General features: G+C 35.6%; 1 protein-coding gene and 1 long non-coding RNA gene across 44 annotated transcripts in view; one reads left to right on the forward strand and one right to left on the reverse strand.

Annotated features, from left to right (window-relative positions):
• Positions 1–25451, forward strand: part of LOC144301768 (uncharacterized) — a 134720-nt gene that overhangs the window by 98348 nt on the left and 10921 nt on the right. For 35 of the 38 annotated variants that reach the window (XR_013368604.1, XR_013368603.1, XR_013368602.1 and 32 more), the window contains one exon: positions 401–522. This is a non-coding gene — a long non-coding RNA (uncharacterized LOC144301768). Of the gene's footprint in view, positions 1–400; positions 523–4275; positions 9696–18997; positions 19154–25451 lie in introns of those variants that run through there. The other 3 variants (XR_013368591.1, XR_013368589.1, XR_013368573.1) reach the window with 3 other exon arrangements.
• The window catches only part of C30H21orf91 (chromosome 30 C21orf91 homolog), a 28775-nt gene continuing 8265 nt past the window's right edge, over positions 4942–25451 (reverse strand). For 5 of the 6 annotated variants that reach the window (XM_077878852.1, XM_077878856.1, XM_077878853.1 and 2 more), the window contains 3 exons: positions 12161–12697; positions 10883–10945; positions 4942–9696 (listed from right to left, as the gene is read on the reverse strand). In XM_077878852.1, coding sequence (XP_077734978.1) covers positions 9530–9696; positions 10883–10945; positions 12161–12697 — 767 coding nt within the window. In that variant the 3' untranslated portion in view covers positions 4942–9529. Of the gene's footprint in view, positions 9697–10321; positions 10410–10882; positions 10946–12160; positions 12698–25451 lie in introns of all 6 variants that reach the window. The other variant, XM_077878858.1, reaches the window with a different exon arrangement.

A 25451-nucleotide genomic window follows, 5' to 3' on the forward strand; every position in this document is an offset into this window, starting at 1 on the left:
TTAATTTTTATTTATTTATGATAGTCAGAGAGAGAGAGAGAGAGAGAGGCAGAGACACACAGGCAGAGGGAGAAGCAGGCTCCATGCACCGGGAGCCCGACGTGGGACTCGATCCCGGGTCTCCAGGATCGCGCCCTGGGCCAAAGGCAGGCGCCAAACCGCTGCGCCACCCAGGGATCCCAGATTGTGGTTTTTAATTTATAACAAGTAAGGACTCAAAATTAAATAAATAAAAATAAAAACCTACCCTCTACTGTCACTGTCACTTTATGAAAGAAATATTCCACTCCCATAATAGGAAAGATGTAATTTCAGAATAAATGGCAGTTATACTGACAGAATAAATGATGCTCTACCACAGATTTTCACAGTGCTTCACATCTTCATTTTCCATGCACAGGTGGAAATGTCCGAGCCAGTTATCAGGAGCTGAACTGCAGATGACCCAAGTTCTGATTGTGTGGCTAAATCATCCCACTGTTACTCCTAAGAGAAATATTTTTCCCTGATATAAGAATGTGGGTGAGTAATAAGATGTCAAGACTTCCAGTCTTTTTTTTTTCTACAGACAGTACATAGAGAATTGTATGGCTGTTTATGAGCCTGGTTGATTCTGTTGTCTTTTCTTTTTCATCACAGATGATCATAGAAATATCTTGCTGTAAAAGCACCTCACAGTTTCTTCTGAAATGAAACCACACTTCCTTTCTATTCTTTTCAGCTCAGTTCTGCTGTTCATGCCGGGGCTGGGGAGATTTTCCATCACAGGCTTCTTAAAATTTATGATCTTTCTAGGGTATGAGCTTTCAGTTCCCCTAACGAGCACCAAGTTCAATGCCAGTCTTCACAGATGAGAACACAGAGGCTACGGGAGGTGGAACAGTGCCCAGCAGTGACAGAGGAGGGTTAGAACCCGAGTTCTCCACTGTCAGTGTAGCAATGGCCTTCCTCTTTATAACTTCCTCTTCTCCGTCATCACTCCCCATTCTGTTGCGTCTTTCCCCTAGAAGAGTCCTCCTCCTTCTACATTTATTTGCCTTTGCTTTAAGTTGCAGATCTGAAACCGTGTGTGGCTCTGGCTTGGCTTTCCTCCACATCCTGTATACTGACTAGCCTCTTATAAACTGCCTTTTATGCGAGATACACGCTTCCCACTTGCCTGCGTTGAAGCTTGATAACCAAGTGACCTACATTGTCTTAGTCTCTCATGAAAATAATTGCTTGAGTTAAAGCTACAGAATTCATTTTTTCCATTATGTTATTTGTAGTAGCTTTTCAAATTTCCCGTTTTTCCCATGTTTGAAATTTTATCTATTGGGTAAGGCTCAGAATTTTCTGAGCCACAGATTTATCTGTTTCAGATTCTATTTCCAGTAGTGCTTTCAGTTTCGTTTACTCCAATTACAGAAATAGTCCTACTCTCTATTTCCAGCAACAAAATCTGAATGCAAATTGAGAAATTCTGTCAGTGGCAAGTCATGGACCCCTCTTCTAAATAGCCTGGCAACCCTGTCTATTGTAGCCAGGACCTCTCTCACTCCTCAGAAAGCAGTTATTTAGCACATCTCCACTTTTGAGCCTCTGACCCTGTCATCTTTTCCTTTTCTCCAAGAAAAGAGAATCAGCCAGGTGGAGGCTTTCTCAACTTACTCTCCAGTGAATCTCCCTCGAACACATTCATCTGCAGTTTTGCCTTCTCTCCAGTGTGAAAGTCTGAGATGGTCCTAAACTTCTTGAAAGACAAAACATTCTAGATGTGCTATCGTGTTCTATCTCTTCAGTGCTTTCACACCCAAGCCCTACTATCCTACCTCTTTACCCACACTTCAATTCACTGTGACCTACTTTTGCTCCCACTGGTCCATTACAACAGTTTTCATTGAATTTTTGGTTGCTAAATCCAATGGACACTTTTCAATCCTTATTAACCAGGAGACCATGAGGTGGAATCCTTTTCAGTTGACCAAGAAAGTCTTGTTGGCATTTGTATCCCTTGGCCCGAAGCCTATAGGACTTATTAGAGTTCCTGGCACGTAACGAAGTCTCAATTTGATGAAAAAAATTTAAATGGAAAATAGGCAGAAGCCAAATAGTGAAGGCTTTTAACACTGAACTCTGGGGATTAATTTTGATTTTATGGGCAATGGTAATCTAGAAAAGTATGAGGAGGAAAGTAATAGTATTATTACATCTTTTGGGAAATAAACTGAGGTGGTGGATGGTTTAGAGCAGGGGCTTGCAAGCAAAGAGCTATGTAGACCAGCAGCAGCAGCATCACCTGGGAATGTTAGATAAAAATTCATAGGTCCCACTCCTGACCTATTGATGCAGAAACTGTGGAGGTGCAGCCAAGTGATGTATGTGTCCCATGAAATTCAGAAGAAACAGAGACAGGACAAGTGTTATCAAAAGTCTGAAATACTCATGGAGGTGTTGTGAAGAGTGGGGTATGTGGAGAAATGTATTCAGTCACTGGATGAAGGCCTTAGGCATTTTTGGGATAACTACTGATTTACTTTTAGAGGGCATGCAATCCTAGTCTTGCTTCTGAAGTCTCATTCACACATTCATTCAACAGATGATTACTGGGCTGAAGGTCATTTAGTATTACCAGGGAGAACACAGGGAGAGCCCTGAGCTAAAGTTATTATCTTCACTGTTTCTATTAGATTGCCTCTTCCAAGATCCTGGTAGGTACAAACCGTGAGCACTTTCAGTAATTAGTGGAGCACAGTGAGAAGTTCTCCGATGTCACCCCAAGTATGAACAATGAACACATTTAGGAAAATGGACACCCACATTACCAAAAGATTTACTTCTTTAGATTTTCCCATCATGTTCAGCTGACCAGCAGGCTGACCATGTGGTCCTGAGGGCTCTCAGCAGTACACTTTTAAAAACCAATTTTGTTAAGATCTCAGAGCAAGAGAGCATTGGACATGGACCCAATGGATGAAGTGAGGAGTAACTGAGTTCTCAGTTACAAGCTGAGGAAAGCAACAAGTTGACTTAGGCTGAAAAGGAATTTATTTCAGTGGGCAGAAGTCACCTCAGGAGGTTTGGAAACCAGCAGGAACAAAACCTGTAAGATTCATGGGCAGATTTACAGAGCAATGGCTACTCAACACCAGGTGCCAGGAGCTTCCCTCTTGCCTCCACTGGATACTGGATACTGGATGTTTCTCCTGTTGATGGGCATTGCTGCTCTAACATGGGTCCTCCCCTAACCAGATTCTCTGCTTTGCCAGTCAGGGTGGGGGTCTCAGATGCACGAGAGATTGGGATTAAGTTTTTGCTTCTAGAAGTAAAGGTGGTTTGTGCCATTTGAACACTGGAATGGAATTCAGATGCCGAGCACTGAGAGAGAGAGGGAGGAAGAGAGAAGGAGGGAGAGAAGGAGGAAGAGGGAGGGAGAGAAGGAGGGAGGGAGAGAGAGAGAGAGAGAAAGAGAGAGAAAGAGAGAGGGAGGGAGGGAGGGAGATGGAGAAAGGGGGGGCAGGGAATCCACTAATATAAACTTGCAAGTCATGTGCAATTTAAGATCGTAGTGATCTTACATCAGATCCCAAAAGTCAAACCTTTCAAGAATAACTCAGAATACCAATATATAAGGCATCTCCCTCCTTTCCATCTGACACATGCACACCTACTTGCTAGGCTCTAAGATGCCTGCAAAGAATTCTGGGCTCTATAATGACATTTAAAAATGAGGGAGAATAAATCATTTTATAAGTAGTTTGAAAATTCCCATGAAGTCTTGAAAACTGGGCAGGAACAAAGGTGATAAAGGAGCAGTAGGCTTGCATTTTACCAACTATTTGCTCTAGCTTGGAGAATTCAGGCTTAGAAATATTAAGTAACGAATTTCCCCTAACATCATAAAGTAGTTAAAGCTAAACAGAAGAACGATTTCTTTTGTGGTATGGTGCTCTTTCCAGTATTTCTCCCAACCAGACTCTCTTGATTTTCATTGCCTCCTCTGGAAAACAAAGTGGTCTGACTTAAACTATTAGGCATCCAAGACCTTCAAGGATGATTACTGTTCTCTTAGCAACCCATTAAATATTTTAGTTCTCAAACATCCCTTGTTTTGTATTCTGCCTCTGATCTTTTGTACAAATGTCCCTGCTTCCTAGTTTTAAGTTATCACAAAAGCATATACGTTACTTAAAAAAAAAAATCATTTGTGGGGAAAAATAGTAATTTATAAATGGACTCATAATGCTAACAAGTGACCTTGAATACTTTAATTTCTATTTTTAATTTTCTTTTCAGAGCCAATTTAAACATAGTCACAACAGCTTTATTCTCATCAGCCCCAAACTGGAAACAACTCAAATGTCCATCACAGGTGAATGGATAAACAAATTATAATACATTCATACAATAACAGAAAACTAGTCAGGAAAAAAAGAGGGCACAAACTAGTGATCTTTGTGTTACTATGGAAGAATTTCAAAGAACCCAGTTGAGTAAAAAAAAGCCAGAGGCACGTGAGTACAGTGCATCCAGTATAACATTTATGTCAAGTCCTAAAGCAGCCAAATGCAAATTATGGTGACAGAAATCAGAACAGTGGAAGGGAAACAGAGAGTGAAGACACTGGAAAGGGGCACAAGGCTGATAGTTCTACAGTTCTGTACATTTGTTAAAACTCAAATACCACACTTAAAATCTGTGTATTTATTGTATGTAAAGTACACTCCAATTAAAAAAGTTGCAGACATCTAGTTAGCCATAGGAATCTTATTTCCTGCTTCTGGGCTCTTGGGACAGAGGCGATATTAACTATTCAAGAGAGATTTTCACCAAAACATTAAGGTAAATTATTAGATAATAATGGCTAAGTATAGGCTCCCTAAGCCTGCAAAACAAGACTCTTCTTATAGGTCCCATTTAAGAGGGAGAGGGGGAAGTATATTTAAAAATATCCACTGAAGCTAACAGATAACAAAATATTTATTTTATTGTTGTAAAATTAAAAATAGACAAGCATATGTAGTTACAGTTCCAAGGCAGAACAATACAAATATATAAATTATTGCAGTTTTAAAAGAAAAAATAGCCCAGTAATGTCTAAAACTCTTAAAACCAACTTGTTTTTCACCACTGCAGTTTCATTTTCTTTTCCCAAAGATGCTAGCACAATTTTGTAAAATAAATTTCTAACAGCAAAGAGACTATAATTTCAATGACCATAGCATAGGCTACTCAGATTTAAAACAAGGTTAACACACACATACAACCTGTAAAAGTAGGGATGAAAGCATTTAACACAAGTCATTACTGAACTCTTTAAATTGCCTCTTTGGGAGGCAGCAGAATGGAAATGGACATTCTACATGTTTGGGAAAAAAAGCCACATTTACTAAAATTCCTTTTAGGGGTGTGCAGTTGAGGGAAATTCAACTAACCCTTTTTTTTGGGAGCAGGGGCACAATATTCATCTTCATGATTTTTTTTGTTTTACTTTGGTAAGCTTAAAATTGTGTACTAATTCAATATTACTAAGATGCATTAGTCATCTGGACCCTTTTTAAAGACTAAAAAGTAATGTGTTACAAACTACGTGCTAAGAACAATCATAACGCTAGAGACTTTCTATGATTGATTCATAGCAAGGTGACCAAGCTGCTTACGGGGTTAGACTGAATTCTAACAAGAGCAGTTAGGAAGGGAAGAAGTGAATGCAAGCGCTGACATGTAGGACAAGACCTCGTTATCCCACAGTAGAGCCCTCCTCCAAGATCCCTTTTGCTTGTGCTATAGGCCTATTACCTTATTATTCTCATAAATACATTTCCCACCCTTCCACCACAAAACTTAATGTGGCAAGAATAACCAGTTGAAGGTTTTATCTTACTGATTTTCACCACAAATTTCCTCAAATAATTATTTCCACTAACCCAGTTAAAAATGCAATTAAACACTGAAATGAAATCAATCGCCCTTGCTTTACAGCTGCATCTCAACAAAAGATCTTTAAAAAATTTTGTAAACTTTTTATTAAGTACTTAAAAATACTCAGCTTTCTTGCATCAGCCTAAGCAATACCTGTCAGTATATCAGAAAAAAAAAAAACCCAAAAAACAAAAAAACCCCACAAAACCACTATAAGAACTTTTACACTGTACCATTTGAAAATTTTCATGTCACAACCTAATTTTATGGTCACCAACTAAACCTTCTTCTAAGCTACACAAATAATTTATTCTTTAAAAGTTCTTCAGTTTAGAGCATATATATTTTGAGTTGTATTTTACAATATTTAATAACACAAGCAGATTTCTTCTAGAACAAAGTAAAATCCAAACTGGTAAACATTAACACACACAAATAGATCCTCAAAAATTAAAAAAAAAAAAAAAAAAAAAAAAAAAAAAAAAAACAGCAAAAATTGACAAGCCTCAACAGTGTAAACACCAAGGTAAAAAATATATTCACAGAAAAAGCACTTTAAAAGCCATTTTCAGTGGTAAAGAATGTGATCAGATGAAAAACCCAAGAAATCTCAAGATGCCTGTTGAGATGCCAACAAAATAGAATATATTTTGACCAGATTTTTAAAATCACTTTGCAACATGAACATATTATTTTAAAAATAATTCTCAAGTGTATATAAAAATGGGCACTTTGTGGTGAAATGAGCATTAAAATTTGAAGAACTAAGAACATTTCTTTGCTCCAACATTAAGAAACTACGCAATAGAACAAAACCCTATTCTGTATTCTGCATCACCTAGTACTGGTGTCCTAAGTGTGTGCCTTTAAAAAAAAGAGACAGGCTAATTCAGATATTAAATGCTATGATCAAAGGATGATAATCTGAAATTAAAATAGATTTTTAGCTTAATTGAAAGTCTGAACAAATTTGAAGACTTTAATCTTCAAAGTGAACAACCTTGTGTGATCAAAATCGCTTTTGGCTTCAAATTGATTTTTTAAAACCCAATTTGTCTAACTATGAAATCTAACAAGAAAAAATATTAATCTTATTTCACTCCCCTTAATCATATAAGTTCTGAAAAGGTTAGTAAGAGCTGACTGGCAGTCTTCTCCCTTTTCCTGTTTTTGAAACTGATATAGTTGAGATTTTCTTCTAACCTTCCTCAAAAAGTACTAACTATACAGAATAGCCAAGTATAGTAACCAGTATTTGTAGTATTTCATGTTCTCTCAAGATAGAACTTAATTCTGTCCCTTATTTTGGCATTTACAATAATTGCATATTCAATCAAGAAAAGTAACTTAGGAGTCAAAGTTTACCAAATAGCTGGATAAACTGCTGTGCAGAATCCTTCAAGAAAATTATTTTACTGCAATTTTCACCCAAATAAAGTACTAATGTGAGTACCAGCACCACAGGTATTTTTTTTTTTTTTTTTTTACAGCACCTTTCCTTTGAAGAGCTTAGGTAGAAGTATCTAAATGGAATAAATCAGAATCCCCAATTAAGACCTCCTTAGTACATGCACAATCCCACCCAATTGTTCCAAACTCATTAGTAAAGCTACATATTTGCCAGAAACAAAGCAAACACTTTTCTTTGGATTAACACTGTTGCACTTAGGACTGCACCATATGGCTCATACTCTAGAAATATGCTACTACTGATACCAAATGCAACATATCCCAAACTTTTATGACTGTCTCTAAGTGATCTAAATAGAAGCACACTGGCTAGTAACATTCTTGATGATTTGTGCCAAAAAGAGTAAAGTCAAATTAAAAAATGTGACCTAACAACTAAGCACTTCCTAAGATATTTACTGGCATCATCAGGAAATGTCTTTATTCAACCTGTAAATTTATAAAGATTTTGATATTGCACACATTCAGTTTAAAGCTTATCAAAACTAAGGCAATGTATCCCCACTCCCTGGATTTTAAATTCATTTTGGATGACTCAAAAAATCGAGAGAAATTGAAAACATTTTTCAAAAGCTCCCAAAACAGTTATATCATACTTAAAACAAAATCAATTGAGATATCAATTAATATTCTCAGGCAAATTTAACACATCTTAGCATTACAAAAAGTTATTTTCTATTACATTGAGGCATTTCTTTGCTTAGTCAAATACTGTTTGTGTTCAAGAATAAAATCTGACCTAAGCCAGGGCAGGCTGCCAGATTTAAGATAGAAGTCATTCATATCTTTATGCATGAAGCTGCCAAGTTAATGGGCTTTTCTGTAGATTCTTTCAAGTAAAGGATCTTACCTCATACATACATTCTAAGCACCAACTAAAAACAGAATTTGGGGCCCATTTTAATTCTGCATTGGTTATAGCTTTTACTATATATTACATTGTTAAAAAACTTATCTGTTTGAGATGACCTACTAATTCAGAATTCTTTGGAAACATCACAGGCAACTCTCAGGAGTATCCTTTTAAAACGGGCTTATGTTTTTGAATTAGAGTTTTCTCTGCATCAAGCAGTCTTCTCTCTTCCTGTAAATTCTAAAATTTGAAAAATAACTCACAATGCTTTCTTTGGGCACTAATTTCAGTGATACTTGTAAGAGAATTTGGACAGTTTAAGGATTCTCAAACCTGTATCTAAAGTGACACAAGAAGGATTTTAAACTTTTCCAAAGACAGGACAACAATTTTGCAGCACATTAAATTTGACAGATACTACATTTGACTTGGAAGTGAGGCCTGACTTATTCTGTCCAAATCCTAACACACTGAAGTCATTAGAATGAAAATAATGATGAAGTAGAAGAGGCTTTTACTTCCACGGAGACAAGGTGACATGAAAACTAGATTAGCATTTTCTTTCTGAACTAACTCAGAAGTGCTTTTGTTAGAAAAAAATAATGTTTTTTCCCTTGGATACTTGCTTTAAAAAGTTATTAATTTCTCTTTCATAAGAGTTATTAGAAGTCAAAACAACTAGATAGATTTCTACTCCAAAATACATTTATCTTTGGAAAACAAGATAATAGTTTTTAAAAAGAGCGCATTAAGAGAATAAAATGCAGTGAAATATGGATGAACATATTCACACAGGAAAAGTGTAAATATACAGAGGCATTCAAATACACATTTATAAAGAGAATGGAAAGGTACCTAAAATAGCATTTTTATATATAAAATTTTCATATTAAAATATTGCTCATAATAAATAACAGGTGTATTATGAATTCCATTTCCCTCTTAAACTTATCTTTAGTAGTTCACACTAATCTAAGGAGTTTGTTAATTTTCTATTGTTTTGACAGGTGAATTACATTAAAATATGTTTAATAAAATCACACTGTAACAGTAGTCCCACGTGTTAAGGAGGGCCATTTAGTGATTATGGGAAGAAAGATTCCCAAAATGAACCAAAATGATTAATCCTAGAAGACTAAAGTGTAACGATTTGCTTTATTTGACAAAGATGTTAAATACTGCCTTCAGTTCTGCAAATTTAATGACCATAAAAAAATGGATCATAACTTTCTTCAAAGTTGGCATGCCTGACAGACCAATAAATGGTAGGGGCATGAGGACAAAGGAAGTAAGTGTAAGTTTAGTTTAGTTGTTTATGGGCAGGTGTGACTTCATTCCTGTTCGCCCTACTTGCAGACATGGTAACTTGGAATAGTTCTTGAGAAGCTGTTCGATGGCAATGTGGCGGACATGGAGCTCTGAGGCCAAAGAATCTTTTTCTTGTACTTGGTGGGTTAACTCTTCAAAAACTTCTGTAAAGATTTAAAAGGTAGTCTAATACATAAATAGGTTCAAGCAGTATCTACTATGACTTATGGATAGAAGTGCCCATTAATACCCAGGTCTGGAAACCCCTCTATGAGGCTATAGAATCAGACTACTTTCATTTCTGAATTCTTCCAATGCTTATATGAGTCTCAGGCAAGTGACTTAAACTACATTTTAATTTCCTCTTATGTGTAACCTCAATATTGATAGTAAGCACCTCACAGGGCTACTGTGAGTAGTAAATGAGATATCATACCTGTAAAAAACTTTCCACAGAATAAGCACTCAATAAATAGAAGTTGCTATTACAATTATTATTGTTACTATTATTCTGAAAGGATGTGTAACCAAGAAGACCACTGGCTGTAGAGTTAAGACAGGGGTTATGTAATCCTCAATCTACTATTAACTGAATGCATGATTTCTAGAAGCAACTTAATGTCTCTGAACTGGTTTCCTCACCTAAATGGGAATCAAATATTAAAAAAGGAAACAATTGGGGAATTTGAACATTAACTAGTGTTAGCATCCTATTTGATAATATTAAAAGAATACCAGCTATTTTTTTGTTTTGTTTTGTTTTCTTAGGTATAATGAGGCTGTGATTACCTTAAAAAAAAGGTTCTCTTTTAGAGAAAATCTTGGAAGTATTTGTGGACTAAACAGTATGTTGTCTGGGAATCTGCTTCAGAATCATCTGTGCTGGGGATGGGGGTGGGGCAAAAGGAATGGATGCAAACAGAGACGAGAGAAAGTTAGCTATGTTTTGATAATAGTTAAACCTGGTGAAGATGGGCCGGAGGGTTCGCTATAGTGTTCTCACTACTTTTGTGTTTGAAATAGTGATTTTCAAAAACTGCAGAAAACCAGGCAAATACAACCTTGAGGTACTGTTAGGGAGCACACATACAGTGCCTGGCCCAATACAATGTTAGGAAGGGGCAGAGGTTCAGCTCAGATATAGAGGTCTCCATTTTTACTGAAAAAAGAAAAACTTATTTCCTCTTTATTTCAAAAAGAGGTTGTTTTCTGATTCTTTTTGCTCTGGAAACTCCACTAGGTTCTAATCCCGTTTCCAAATTTAAATGCATATAAAGCTAATGTCCTGTCACAGGGGATTTTCTGTATCAACATTTTCATATGCACAAAACATTGACACCAATTCTTTACCCTGTATTTCCTGTCGGAGCTTTGCTTTCAGTTGCTTTACCTCACCAAGAGTCATGGAGTTCACTGAAACATGAAAATATGTTAGTTATTACAACAATAACATGGGAAAATAAACCGTCCACATCACTAATAATCTACTTTTAAAAGAACAATTGAACTTATATGCCAATATAGAATTCACCAGTACTCTAGCTAAGAGTCCTTCATTAGCACCTGCAGTGTGCTCAAATCCTGACCATACCCACAGTGAGAAACATTTTACATCATCACTCCCAGTACACCTCCAACGGAATCAAAAGTTCTGCCAGAGAATACTTGGTATTACATCCATTGGATTCTGTTATTTCCTTTTGTTTCAGTTTTTAAAATGTGCTGGAAGTCACTACTCATCAATTTGATTATACTTAAGCACTGCATAGTTCGTGATGGCACAGGTGGAAAAACACTTAAGTACTGTGGCAATAGTTTGAAAAACTGATTTGTCTACCTCGTTATGTAACCTTAGGTAATTCACATGTAGAATCAAAAGCTGTATAAAAATATACCTGAAGTCTCTTTGAGCTCTAAAATCACTTAAAGTCAATTAAAATTATCTCAGCTTCTGTGAGTTTTTGCAGAAATAAATGCAAACTGAAAGGCTCACTTTTTCCAACTTTAAAATAAGTGCACACCTTTGTCCTTTCGTGAAATGTCAGATTTTTGCTTTTGAAATGCCACCCCCAGTCAATTCGTGTTGTAGGGATGAGCAACGGGACAGTGTTTGTTTAGCCAATGCTTGACGACGGACTTCTGAACTCTATGAACTCTGAACTTCCTTCTGTTTGTCGATTCCATTTAGTTTAATAAACTTAAAATAGCAAGATATGATGGGACTGTAGAATCTGAATGCTTTAGGACATAATACGGAGTATTTCAGAGAATTGATGGGAGAATTTAAAAACCATTTTTTTTTCCCCAGGAGGGTAGGTGGGAGGGGAGACGGCAGAGGAAGAGAGAGAATTTTGGGGGGAATGGGGAGAGAATCTTAGGTGGGCTCCACACCCAGCATGGGCTCCATCTCACAATCCTGAGATCATGACCTGAGCCAAAATCAAGAGTCAGATGCTTAACCAGCTGAGCCACCCAGCTGCCCCAAGACACTCCATTTTTGTTATGATGAACCTTAAATATGCTGTAAAATTCTACAGCAAAATTCTTAACATATCACATATCACATATATAAAAATGTTAAAAAGCCAACAAAACTGCAATCTTTACTTTTCTCCCTATTTTACTTACATTCTTCTCTGCTGTAATGTGGATGCTGGGCCTGGACATTAGCCTCTGGATTAGAGATCAGCTCTTCCTTTTTCTGTGCCTGGTTGTGACTATGAGGCCACAATACACTATTGTGGCATAAAGCGGCACCTGAATCTTGCAGCACAGCAAGCCCAAAGTCTGTATTTCCCCTCTGTTCCAATATTCTTTGTGAACATTTTGAGAGGCCGCCTGTACTTCCATCTATCCACTTTGCAGAATACTTTGGTACTTGAGAGTCAAACTGTGGGAGTAATTTTTTATCTGGCTTATGCCTAAAATTTAACAAGTGATGCTGGGGATTTTTAGAACATTCAGAATCTGAATCCAGATCCTTATTTTGTGCATACTGTACAATCCAGTTTATCTTCTTACTCAAAATGGTTTTAACTTCTTCGTAAGTACTTTTTGAAAGTTTAGCTCGAGGACAATCCTGGTTTGCAATCAAATGGTATTTTTCAAAGCAGTCTTTATGGCCCCTTAATGATTTGGTGTGCAAGAGATTAGATTTTGGTACTCCTGTGGGGGGAAAAAAAGAAACAGAACACTTACCATTTTATTTTGTAAAGGTTGCAATAAGGGTATACAAAAATCTTGTAAAAACAAAGATGTCAGTCCGTGATGGTTTATAAATTAGAGGATAAATGCTAAAGAATATTGGGGTTATTAATAATATAAAATATGGTGTAATAATTTCTGCTTCAATTGAACTATATATTCAGTAAAACTAAATTCTTATGAAAAATAAAGGCCTTTCCAAGAAGGTTGGTCCAGAGGCATGTTATTGCATATGATATAAAAAAAGTACTGCCAAACTAGCAATTTACATTTCCAAAATGTTGGCCTTTACAGCATAGTACTTTCTTCACTAATCCTCCTCAAGTACATACTTGCAAAACTTTCTATTATAAGGCTCAGTAAGAGAAATGCTTGAAAAATTTCCAACAAATAGTTAATCATGTTCTTAAATTATTAGTTATGTTTCACTGCGGAAAGATACACCAGAACCAGAAAAATACACATTAATAAAAGCATCAGAAAATCAATGAACTGGTTAGATTTATTTTTTTAAGAAAATGAAAGCATCTAAAATGTTTTCACATTTCTGTTTTAGCTTAGTAAAAGTTTATCAAGATAATTTTATCTTCTAGAAGAAACACATTATGCACAATTATTTTTCATACAGCAGTAAATTCAATCTGCTAAGATACAATAACCAGTAGAATTCTTTACCTTAGAGATGTTCATTATATACCGTAAGTAGTGGAAATATTCTTTTTTTTTTTTTTTTAAGATTTTATTTATTTATTCATAGAGACACAGAGAGAGAGAGAGGCAGAGACACAGGCAGAGGGAAAAGCAGACTCCACGCAGAGAGCCCGACGTGGGACTTGATCCAGGGTCTCCAGGATCACGCCCTGGGCTGTAGGCGGCGCTAAACCGCCGCGCCACCGGGGCTGCCAGTAGTGGAAATATTCTTATCACACTTTTTTATCTTAAGATTTATTTAACTTATTTATTTGAGAGCGTGAGAGAGAGAAAGCACAAGAGTGTGGAGAGGGGCAAAGGGAGAGGGATAGCAGACTCTGAGCTGAGCACGGAGCCTGATGCAGGGCCTAATCTTATGATCCTGAGACCCCAACCTGAGCCAAAATCAAGAGTCGGATGGGATGGCCCAAGTGATTAAGCCACCCAGGCACCCCTCTCTACCCCCCAACTTTTAAATAGAGCTGAATTATGCCATTTCAATTTTTTTTTTTTTAAGATTTTATTCATTCATGAGAGATAGAGAGAGGCAGAGACACAGGCAGGGGGAGAAGCAGGCTCCATGCAGGGAGCCTGACGTGGGACTCGATCCCAGGACTCCAGGACCACACCATGGGCCAAAGGCAGGCGCTCAACCACTGAGCCACCCGGGCGTCCCTCAGTTGGTTTTTAAAATACAGATTATAGAATATATTTTCAAATATGCATTTCTTAATACAGAATACATTCATATATTTTTACAAATTCAAGCTATATCACTAAAGTGTTTTTATAATGAAGGTGAATAAGGGCGGGGGAGCTGAAAATTAATGCCTGCCAGAATTAACCAGTCTAAATCTGCTTAGCTTTGAAAACAGGATAACTGGAGAGCCATTCTGGTGCTAGGTTTTAAAAAAAAATAAAAGGTTTTATCTGACTCATCAGAAAAAATTACATTCTGCACTCATCCTGTGTTTTAGAAATTGAAGCCGTAACAGTTTTATTAACCAAACTCCAAACTGTGGGCCTAATAGTAAGACAATGAAGTACTTGCACTTTAATGGTATTAAATCAGGTATAAAAGTGCTTGTATTAATTTGTTTTAAAATGATGTAACATGCTGAGTTTGCCAAAACCAGTGCTAAATGGGCTACTGGTTCTTTCCTAAGTAAGCTATATGAGTACACCTTCTGGATAGTGATAATGTAATAAGCACATGGGAACAGCTGCTCTTAGGAGGTAAACTCAAAATATCTCACCATGTGTCTTCCACTGAGCACCAAAACTGAGCTTAAATGGACTCTCATACACATTCTATTTAGCCCTTTGCTATGTGTACTGCAGTTATGTGTATTTTTTTTAACCAGTTATTTTCTGATTAGGTCACATTTCCAGCAAAATTAAGATACATACAAACTCTCAAAGCTCTATTTGATAACACAGTGTACACCCTCAAAACTGCATAAATTAATGCAAAAACAAAGTTTACAAATCTTGTTATTAGAATAAAAACACTGGAAGTTTTATTATATATATTTTAGAGATAAAAAGTAGCTTGTATGAATTATAGACCTATAAATAAATAGCTCCAATCTGATGTTTGAATCTAATACTACTGCTCTGGATAAAGAGCAGGTAGGCAGAGAGAAGCTGAACTTGCTTACTTTATTAACTGGAAGATCTGCTGAAGAGAGCTGCCTTACTCTGCAGCCTCCCTTCAGTCTCACTGTCAACACATGGCTACAGCCAATCCCTGAAACAGTCAACCGTCTCGTTCTCAGCCCACTGCCACAACTCTAATCCATGGAGCAATGATTTAGTTGAATATCTAATATACATAGCAAATTACAAGTTTCTCCTTCTGTCTATAGGAGAGCAAATTCTTTGGCATATAAAAAGGATTCTAAATTATGGTACAGAAATCACTTTCTGCTGTTAAATTTTGTGGGATTTTGGTATTTATTTAGAAACTTCAAATACTATATTGATAAAAGATAAACATTATATGAAATGATGAATTTCGTGAGGTACCCAGAACTTCAACAGTGGGTCAATAGATTTCTATTTGAAGGATAATGTGGGCTTTTAAAGTTAAGGATTTTTCTTATCCAATGTTCCTTCTTAATAATTTGTGGAATATTTTCTTTCTCCAAAAATAATTTTTCTTTTAATTTTTACTTAAATCCCCAAATGAATGCTAGGGACCCAGATAAGAACATGATTACATATAAATAATATGAATATAAATAATCTTTTGAGATGAACAGCAAATTGGAGAACTACAATATTCAATTTACTGTGCAAATATATAAATGTAACATAAATTTTAGATTCTTTGAGACATTCAGGAGAAAATAAAAGACATGAAAAAAAAGTGTCACGGGCAAGAAGAGTTCTGAATATAGTAAACACTCTCATGTAGATAACCCAGGGCTCCTCAAACAAATCCTGCCTCAACGAAATGCCTCTTCCTCCTTTCTCAATACCAAAACCCAAACCCACTTCTCTTCCTGAGTCTGCCCCCCCGCCAACTGCTCAAGGAAGAAACCTGGGTGTCCTCCTTGACAGCTCCTTCTGCTACCCATCCCAAATGTTTTGCTGTCTAGCAGTACAACATCCCAAATGCTGCTTCACCTGATCACCCCTCCCATGACACTGCCATCTCCTATCTTGTTCTTACTCTAAGAAGCTTCTTGTAACCAATATACCTGGGTTAGCTGGTCAGACCGGACTTCACAAGTGCATCTTTATTGGTCTTTACCTCTGACTCCAAGTTCTTTGAGAAAGAGGACCACATCTGTTTTACATGCATCCTTGGCATTATGCCTGGCACGTGGTAAGTACTCAAGAAAAAGTAGTTAAAACAAATAAAGGAAAATTTAAATTGTATTTTAAAAGACCCAAACAAAATTTATTACCAACTATCATTCAAGGTCTACTACAATGAACTTTTGCCCATCTTAGGCAAGGTAGTCAGGATGTACAGTTTTGCCAGGCTACTCAGAGGTTAATGAAAGAAAGCCATCCTCCAGTGAGGTTAGTCCTACATTTTGTTTAATGGGCTATTAGTCTGAAGAACTGATGAGTGGTGCTGCTACAGAAATGGCAATCTTGTGGCATCATTCAGTCTGCCAGGCAAAAACATGAACTTCTACTGAATTGCATAATTTTTTTTTTGAATTGCATAATTTTAATAAAATTTACATGCAGTGAATATATAAGAAGGCTGTTTATGTAAGCTGTAGCTCATTAATACCTTTAATTTCCTTAAGCTCTCTAAAAATTTAAAACTTTCAAAAAGTATACTAATACACTAGTTCATATATTTAAAGAAATTACTTTTTAGTCTAGCAAAGAATGTGAGTAGCCCACTTAATTTGTATCTGCAATATATGTGCCATTTGATAAACTCTTGAAGTGATTTTGTTTTCTCTCTTATAATAATTTGATCTGATGAAGTGGAAACAACCACTGCTATTATCAGAGATCCTAGTGAGTTTCCCTACTGACTTTTCAATTTTAATTGTATTTATAAGTGTAAACAGCTTTGAGCACTAATTTGTTTCCTCAGCAGCTTTTGAAAGGGAATGAACCTAAATGCAATTCAAGGAGTTGATATTTTTGAGGAGCTGAGTTATAAGAAGTTTCCAAACCAGTTCAACAAAAATTGCATTACAACTTCCTTACTAATAAAAAAGTTGAAGGCAATGTAATTGACATCCTATTACAAGAACTTCTTTAAAAACATACTTCAAAAATGTCCTTATAATTTTGTCACGAGGTCATTATTATTAGAGGACCAAGACCTTAATTGACAACCATAATTGCTTTTATTAAAGTATACTAGTTTCTTCTGGATAGAGGCCATTTAGAAATTTATTTAGGCAGTATATTTCTATATGAACAGTGGTATTTTTAAAAAGTTAAGCTGTTTCTATTCAATAGTTTTCTTTCTTTTTTATCTTTTCCCACTTTCGTCCCTGGTTTTGTTACACCATTCTCACATACTTTGAAAACCCTCCCACTAGCCCATCTGGCATGCTATCCCCATTTCTATTCTTTAAGTCCCTCTTTAAGATCAATTTACTTTTAAGAAAACTTGGTTAAACCCATAGAAGAGCAAAAACCACTCAAATATATATACATATACATGTATTTTTGGTCTACCTACCACAGTGGCCCTTTTAAAAAAAAGATATTTCCATGTTTTATATTTAACCTGCCTACCGTAGTAACATTTTTCCTCCTAATGATACTCTAAATGGCACTACAAAATAGGCACAAACCCCAAACATTTAATAAGTCCCATTTCATGTCCCATTATCCTTGGATTTTACCCCCAGCTTCTTGAAGAAGACCATATTTGTGATTTGGTGGTAATGAGGTAAGCTAAGCAATCCTTTCTTAATGGTTCACCACCTGGTCTTGTCAAAGAGCACGCTTCTCAGACGACTACACTGATGCTACACGGCTTTGTACTTCATAGTCTTAAATCCTATCATCTGATTGCCTTATGTATGCATACTCTGTCAATTAGACTTCCTTTTGAATTTGATTACTTATTTCATTTCCCAATCAAAGGAATGGCTTCATATGATTTGGTGCTCCACAAGCAAAGCAAATATAATACAAGCAGTAGCTGGATAATGTAAAGCTATAATACCCGTTATCACATCATTAGTAGACTGGACAGCCCTAAGAGAGCAAGCACTTCAAGTTTTACTTCAAACATAAAGCAGAACTGAAGAACTGGCAGTATTGGTTTTCCAAACTGTGGGTTTTTGTGTTCTTTCTTAATATTTAAATAAGGCAAGAAAATTTAGTTATGAATTTAAGTTCCAGGCTGTTAACATGTTGTGAAGAAATTTTAAACATATTGCTTTCAAATATGACCAACATTTGTGCAACAATTCATGCAGTGCTGCTTCAAAATCTTTTATACGGAGACTCACATTTTGCCCAGTTTAAAGAATTTTCCAAGAGTTAAGGTGTTTTTCTTTATATGATGATCTTATCTTGGTTGCTAACCGAAGGGAGAACAAGTACCTGCATGTTTATGTGCTGTTTATATTAAGAAGTAATTCTGAGCTGCTTTAAGTGTTAATTGTGAAAACCGGAGGGGAGCGAAACTTTGTTGTATTAAGACTAAAGGGATTAAGATGTTACTGCTTTGTGAGGATCAGATTCCCATTTCTGATAAAAGGAATAGAGAAAATGCTCTATAGGTAGAGGCAGCGCACCCACCACCATACTGCAGACAAGTTTTGTTTAGCCTACGAGTTTTAAAAGAAAAAATTTATATCCACATATAATTTGGTTTCTCTTCAAAACCAAATCAGAAGATCTGGAAGCAAACCGGCCAGTCATGAGATGCAGCTACCATCTGAAAACAGGGCAAGTGCTCTTTAATTCAAAACAGTTCCTATCATTTCCTTCATGAGAGCGTAGGGCATATTGCAGCCTTGTTAGTGACACTCGTACTCTATCAAGACGACACAGTGATGTAGGTCTGAGCCACTTTGGTGTAAAAACTGCTTGTTGCAATGATGCTTTTCTCTTTTTTCCCCCAATGAGGCTTTGCTACCTAACTCGACCAGGGTGTTCTATATCTGATGAGCAAGCAGGAGCAGCCAAGCTAGGATTTAAGAGTTATTACCACTCTATCAATTGCCCATCACAGTCATCCAATGGGAGGATGCTCAGATTGTCTATCCTGTCATGGGACTAAAGGTAGGAAATTAGACCAAAGGCAGGAAGGCAAGGAGAGATCGCTGGAGCACCTGCCTCCTTCCCACACCCACAACAGGCTAGGGTTCTATTTTTATTGGTTGTCCTATGAGCCTTAGTGAATACTGCGGTAGTAACAGTGTCCTATTCCCTCTCACCCCATGCTAATGTAGGAGTCACTTAAGAGTGTGTCATATTCAAGTACCGAACATATTGTTTAAAAGTAATAGGTAATTGCTTATCTCTGCATTTAGCAGATGGAATTGCTGGCAACAGTAAGCCAATATACAGATGGGCTCAGCAACTTGCTTTTCCACATTTTGAGAATCATTGCCCTAAAGAAAGCTAGACCAACAGGTGGTCTTTAGACAGCAGATTGCAGCTTAGAGATGTTTATTCCATTATGAAGTTTTTGTGTGTGCTAAGAGAAGGATCAAGCAGTTAAACAGCTTAAACCAGTAAATGAATTTTAAGGGCAAAATTTCAGTGAGCAAAGAGTTCAGAGAAATAATGTTAAAAGATAAACTGCAATCTCCAGTAACCAAGGAATTGAGGTTAGGTATTGAAAGATATATAAAGTGCAAATGACTTGTTAAAAAGAGTGAATTTTACTTCTTCATTTTAACAGTTGGAACACTGGGGAAACACACCTACATAACAACTGTTTATTACTAACGGTATAAAAAAAATAACAATTCACGCTCAATTCTAGTCCTTAATTTAGCTACCTGTTTTTTAACGAGCAATGTCCAATAGAACTTGCGGTGATGATGGACTTGTTCTCTATCTGTGCTATCCAATATGGTAGCCACTAGCCACCTGTAGCTATTAAGCATTTGAATGTAGCTGATTATGACCAAGGAACTAAAGTTTTAACCTTATCTAATTGTAATTAAGTTTAATAACTACATTGTGGTGAGGCTACCAAATTGGACAGGGCTTTGTCCAGAGGTAATTAAGTAAAAGGGTACCTGGAATGAGTATATGGGTAGAAGCTACTACTCATGTTCTTACTAATGGTCTAATAGGGATACTAAGCTCACAGTAGTATACGACACAAAAAACTGTTTTCCTAATACGTTAAAATGTCAAATTTAGACTATAGTTTTTAAGTGGCACAAAGTTACATTATAAAAAGTTTTGTCAATAATCCAACTGACCCAAGTAAACCTCTACTTGTTGCATTTTCCCCAAAAGAGCTTTAACGGAGTGTACTGACATTTATTCTAAAATTGCTTTTGTGCACAAAGCTGTCATAGAGGACTCCTAAAAAGCTACTCAAATTAACTGTAGTATGATTGAATTATCAGTTTTAAATATCTACTTATATGTGACACAAAGAGGCACTAATTTGCAGGAAAAAAAAAACAAAAAAAACAAAAAAAACAAAAAAACCCCCCAACTTCCTAAAGATAAAGTTAAAAAGATATATATGTTGCTTAAAAGAAAGACGGAAAAAACCCACCTTTATAGTAACTCCAGATGAATGGGGGCAAATCATTATGACAAAGTAAAATTACAGGTTCAAAAGCAAAAAATATGATAGGTATATGAATTCTTTGTCCTTTACCTCCTGAAACCTTGTCTGCCTGATTAAGGTTCTGAATGATATATTTTCTTACAATTTAGAAAAACAAAATGAAAAGCTATCCTGCAGCTACTTTAAAACCTCAGTTTGGCATCTCAACCTTCTGCATACATTTGAATCACAGTTCCTAAAATTCTAGTGGACTATTCCTTAAATAAATGCTAAATAGCAGTATCTAGTAGACATATACTAGCTAGTGAATTTGAAAGCATGTATAATTCACATACTACTCAAAGTAGTAAATGGTAAAAGTTCAGATTGATAGGAAACAATCATTACAATTCACTAACCATTTGATAAGAAAAACTAAAGCTTAAAAAAGCAATAATAATTGATGAATCATACTGCAATATGCTAAAATAGAAATATTGTGACTATAATTGCATCATAGTAATTCTAGAGTAGAAAGAACTAAACAAAAGAGAACTGATATACAATAAAATTTTCCCATTGTGAAACAAATAGTTTTTTTTAATTGGAAGATTACATGGTATTAATTCAGCAGTAATAGAAGCCATTAAAACAAATGATAGGACTGCAACTTGGGATTTCCTGATCTGTAAGTCTACCTCTGGGAATTTAAACTACAATGAAATGGGGATTTAATCAGACATGCATAAAAGATGTACATATAAAGATGTTTTAGTACTGGTAAATTGCAAGGAAGCTAGCTAAACATTCATCAAAGGGATAGTGGCTAGATAAATTAGGGTACAATGGAACTCAATCTTAAGAAAAAGTGGTAGAATTTTACCTAACGTGAAAAAGATGTTCCTAATATAGTAAATGAAAAGGCTAATTATTAAGTGGTACAGCTTAATTTCGTTTTTTAAACACGATTTACTATACGTGTGTGTTGACGTAACATATATAGTCTACCTGCAGAAAATAATTTAGAAGAACATACCAAAGGTATCAAGAGATTGTTGGTAGATAGGTGGGACTATGAATCATAATATTCTTTTTTAAAGATTTATTTACTTGAGAGATAGCAAGAGAGAATGGGGGGGGGGGGGAGAGTGCACAAGTGCACACAAAGGGAGAGGGAGAAGCAGACTTACCATTGAGCAGGGAACACAATGCATGGCTTGATCCCAGGACCCTGAGACCCTGAGCTGAAAGCAGCCGCTTAACTGACTGAGCCACCCAGGGGCCCCTGAATCTCAATACTGCTTCCTGTATTTTGACTTTTTTGTAATAGGCATAATTTGCTTTTTCAATGAAAAACATTTAAAACCATGCCTGTGAAGAGATACATTTTGGTTTGGGAAAGGACATAGCATTCCTTAGTCCAAGACAAATTATACTTTAAGTATTGTACTGTGTGTTCCAATGGACTAAATGACATAATAAAAACCAAGGTATTGAAATCATAAAAGATACATCCCTAAAATTCTCAAGTTTTTCCAAGACTGAAGTTTCTTAGGCTCACAATGTATCAAGCAAGGAAAAGTATTTACCTTCAAGTGAAAGCAGTTCTGCCTCAAAGAAAATCTTAACCACATTATAGTTTTATCTGGCAATCCTTGGTGAAGATCCAAAGACCCAAAGGATGTAAGGGAAGACACTGACAAGTAAACATAATTTTTATATTATGAATAAAAAACAAACTGTGGTTGAAAGGATTTACTGAGTAACAGAAAAGTTGTCATGATAATTATTATTAACAATGCTAATGAGGAAGTAGAAAGAATACAAAAACTTTAAAATATTTTATACTATCCTCAATACTTAAAGATCATTAAGTATTTGTTGATAGAAATATAAAATATGAGTAATAGTATTTTGTTAATTTTGAAATATACTCCCCAATACCATTAACTTTGTCAACATAGTAGATATTATTCTACCAGTTATCCTAAGTTTTAGATATTAAAAATGTCATTTAAATATATTTGTAGAACACTGTAGAGATTAAAAGGTGCTTTTATGGTCTATTAAATTTAATTGCCTTGTTATTACACAAGAAATGAACATTGAGTGTGAATTTTAACTAAGATAATACATGGAAAAGTATATTGGTGACTGAATTTATACTTCATAAAGGCAAATAACCCCATAGCCTCTTCTAACATACTATACAATTAATTTATTCTATTGTCTTTTCTCTCCTCTCATGTAAATTGTGCGGTGGTGGGGATTTATGTTGGTTTTGCCCAATGTCTTATCCTCAGCTACTACAATTTCTGGCAGTTACTTAGTATTTACTGATAACTGTGCTTAAAAATTGCTATGAACCCAACCACATAGCTTTAATTATGATTTAGATTTTAATAGGTACACACAAATCATTATTCTGCCTTATTGGTACATGACTGAGACAGTAATGGCAAAAAGCTACCACAAATCAATACAGTAAATATTTGTATTTAAAATTATTTGTAAATAAACTGTTCTCTTATCACAAACTATAAATCCAAGGCTGTGTTTTAATGAGTTTATTCCCCTTATCAAAATCCTAACAGATGGTGTACCAAATTGGATCAGCATAATTTAAATCCATTCTAACTGGAGCTATATGTAATATCACATTTTGATAATTTTTCAGTGTTAGCCACTTTGGTTTCAATCGCTTACACTTTTTTTTTATATATTACTACATTTGAAATTCACACTTAATTTCCTATATAATGTGGAGATTAAATTTAAGGTGCTGTAAAAGCACCTTCCAATTTCTAAAGTGCTATACAAATATAAAGGTATGTTGTCCCTATATTATATTTAGTAATAAACACTGGAAAATTTTAAGTTTTATTAGAACATCAACAGAAGTACAGTATTTTTAAACATGTTCTAAATAATTTCTATAATATTCAATCGATATAGTTTAAGTTCAATGCTTATTATCGTCTAAACTCAGAAACTAGAAAACTCACCTCATAAATGTTTTTTTTCTAAAAGTGCCCCAGGCACTTATTGGGGCCAATGAGCAAAAGAACACGGTGTGCAATTCCAGGAATGGTGCTAACATTTTCACTTGTGTTTGCACTGACTGCCTCCACTTACCCAGAACCCAATTTCCTCTTGAAAGAAAAACTAATCAGGGTATGTTAACTCCATTACCTGGATGGTTGAGGACAGAGAACAGCCCCATTATGGGCTGACACCTGCATGATTCTGTAGCAAATGTCAGTCTACAGCTCACAGCTTATCCTTTCTGGGCAGGAATGGCAAGACAGTCACATGTATGCCCCTTCTCTTCAATCATTACCAGTCCAATCCAAGAGTTCTAAAAACTGTATTTTCTTGACAGATTGATTGTTGAGATTACATCCTATATGGAGACAGCATGTCTCCACTCTCAGGTCATAACAAGTGTGTATTTTCAGACACTACTCTGAACATGCATTAATCAAATAATATATGGGTAGAAATAATTTTTAAAAATTACATGTCTCTTGGGACCCAGATTTTGTTCCTTGCCTCAGTATTCACATTTATATAATTCATCTCTAACTTTGCCTAAAGTTATTTAATATCTCCTAGATTTTAGTAGTTGATGTAATTTTCTTTGGAGACTGATTTAGGAACTTAGTTTTTTAGAATTGGAGACCTTGGGTCTGAACTTGTAAGCTGTGCAATTTTGGACCAGTTACCTAGACTCCGCTCACTTTCCTTATTAATCAAACTGTGGTAACACAGCACAGTTATATTAAGAAATAAAACAATGCATGTCAAGTGCACAATACTTGACAAACAATACCCATTCATTTACAGAAGTCCCTTATCTAAAAGTGTAAATCTCTTTAGTATTTCCTGACAGTTGAACTAGCCTCTCCCAACTTGAGAATGGTATTTCACTTCTTTCAGAGAACAGAGAAACCTACCTTTGTCTTCTTTCTTCACAGGACAGTATTACTTTGCATGTAATAGAAAAATTACCCCTTTATCTCTGGATAGCTGATTTCTCTTTATCAACTTTCCAGTAATAGTTTTAGGTTATTTTAATCACAAAAATTATATCCCTTTACTGAGAATAGATAATTTGACCTACATATTAAAGATTTTTCAACCTAGACTTATTTCCATATCTCATAAAACATTTTTCATCTTTGTCCACACAATGAGATGAAATAAAGTTAAACCAGAATGCCCATTTAAAATATTCTAACAAATCCTTTTTATTTATAATTATGATGTTACTACTAAGATATTCTGGGCTGTATATTATGCTTGTTTTCAACTTTAAATTACTGATTTAATGAGTACATTTTTATCACTGATTTAAAAAGGGACTCAGGATCATCAAATGTCTCGGGGTCATCATGATGAGCACAAATCACTATGTTGGGGTGTCCAGAATAAGAGAAATGCAATGTATAAAATCAATCTAGAAACTCCCTTTCTAAACATAGCCCTGTTAAAAGTTCTTGCTGTTTGTGGAAAAATACTATGCTTGTATTTTATCCTCCTGACTGAAAAAGAACCAATTAGTATCAGTGGCTACACTTTTTTTCAATATGATACAAAGTTCTACCAATACGATTCATAAAACTTTTAGCAGACTCCAGAAAGATCTCATGAAATTCTGTAAAAAAAGGCAGAAATACAGCAGAAAAGTTTCACTGTGAGCAAGTTTAAAGGAAAAAGAAATGTAAAGAAAAGCAATATTCAAAAGTCTCCTTTAGACTGATTCACTCATCAAATAAATTTGCTCATCATTCCTTGCCAGTCCTTGTGCTACTGATTACATACTACCAAAACAGACTAGAA

This window comes from Canis aureus, chromosome 30, assembly GCF_053574225.1.
Source record: "Canis aureus isolate CA01 chromosome 30, VMU_Caureus_v.1.0, whole genome shotgun sequence".
Classification (NCBI taxonomy): domain Eukaryota; kingdom Metazoa; phylum Chordata; class Mammalia; order Carnivora; family Canidae; genus Canis; species Canis aureus.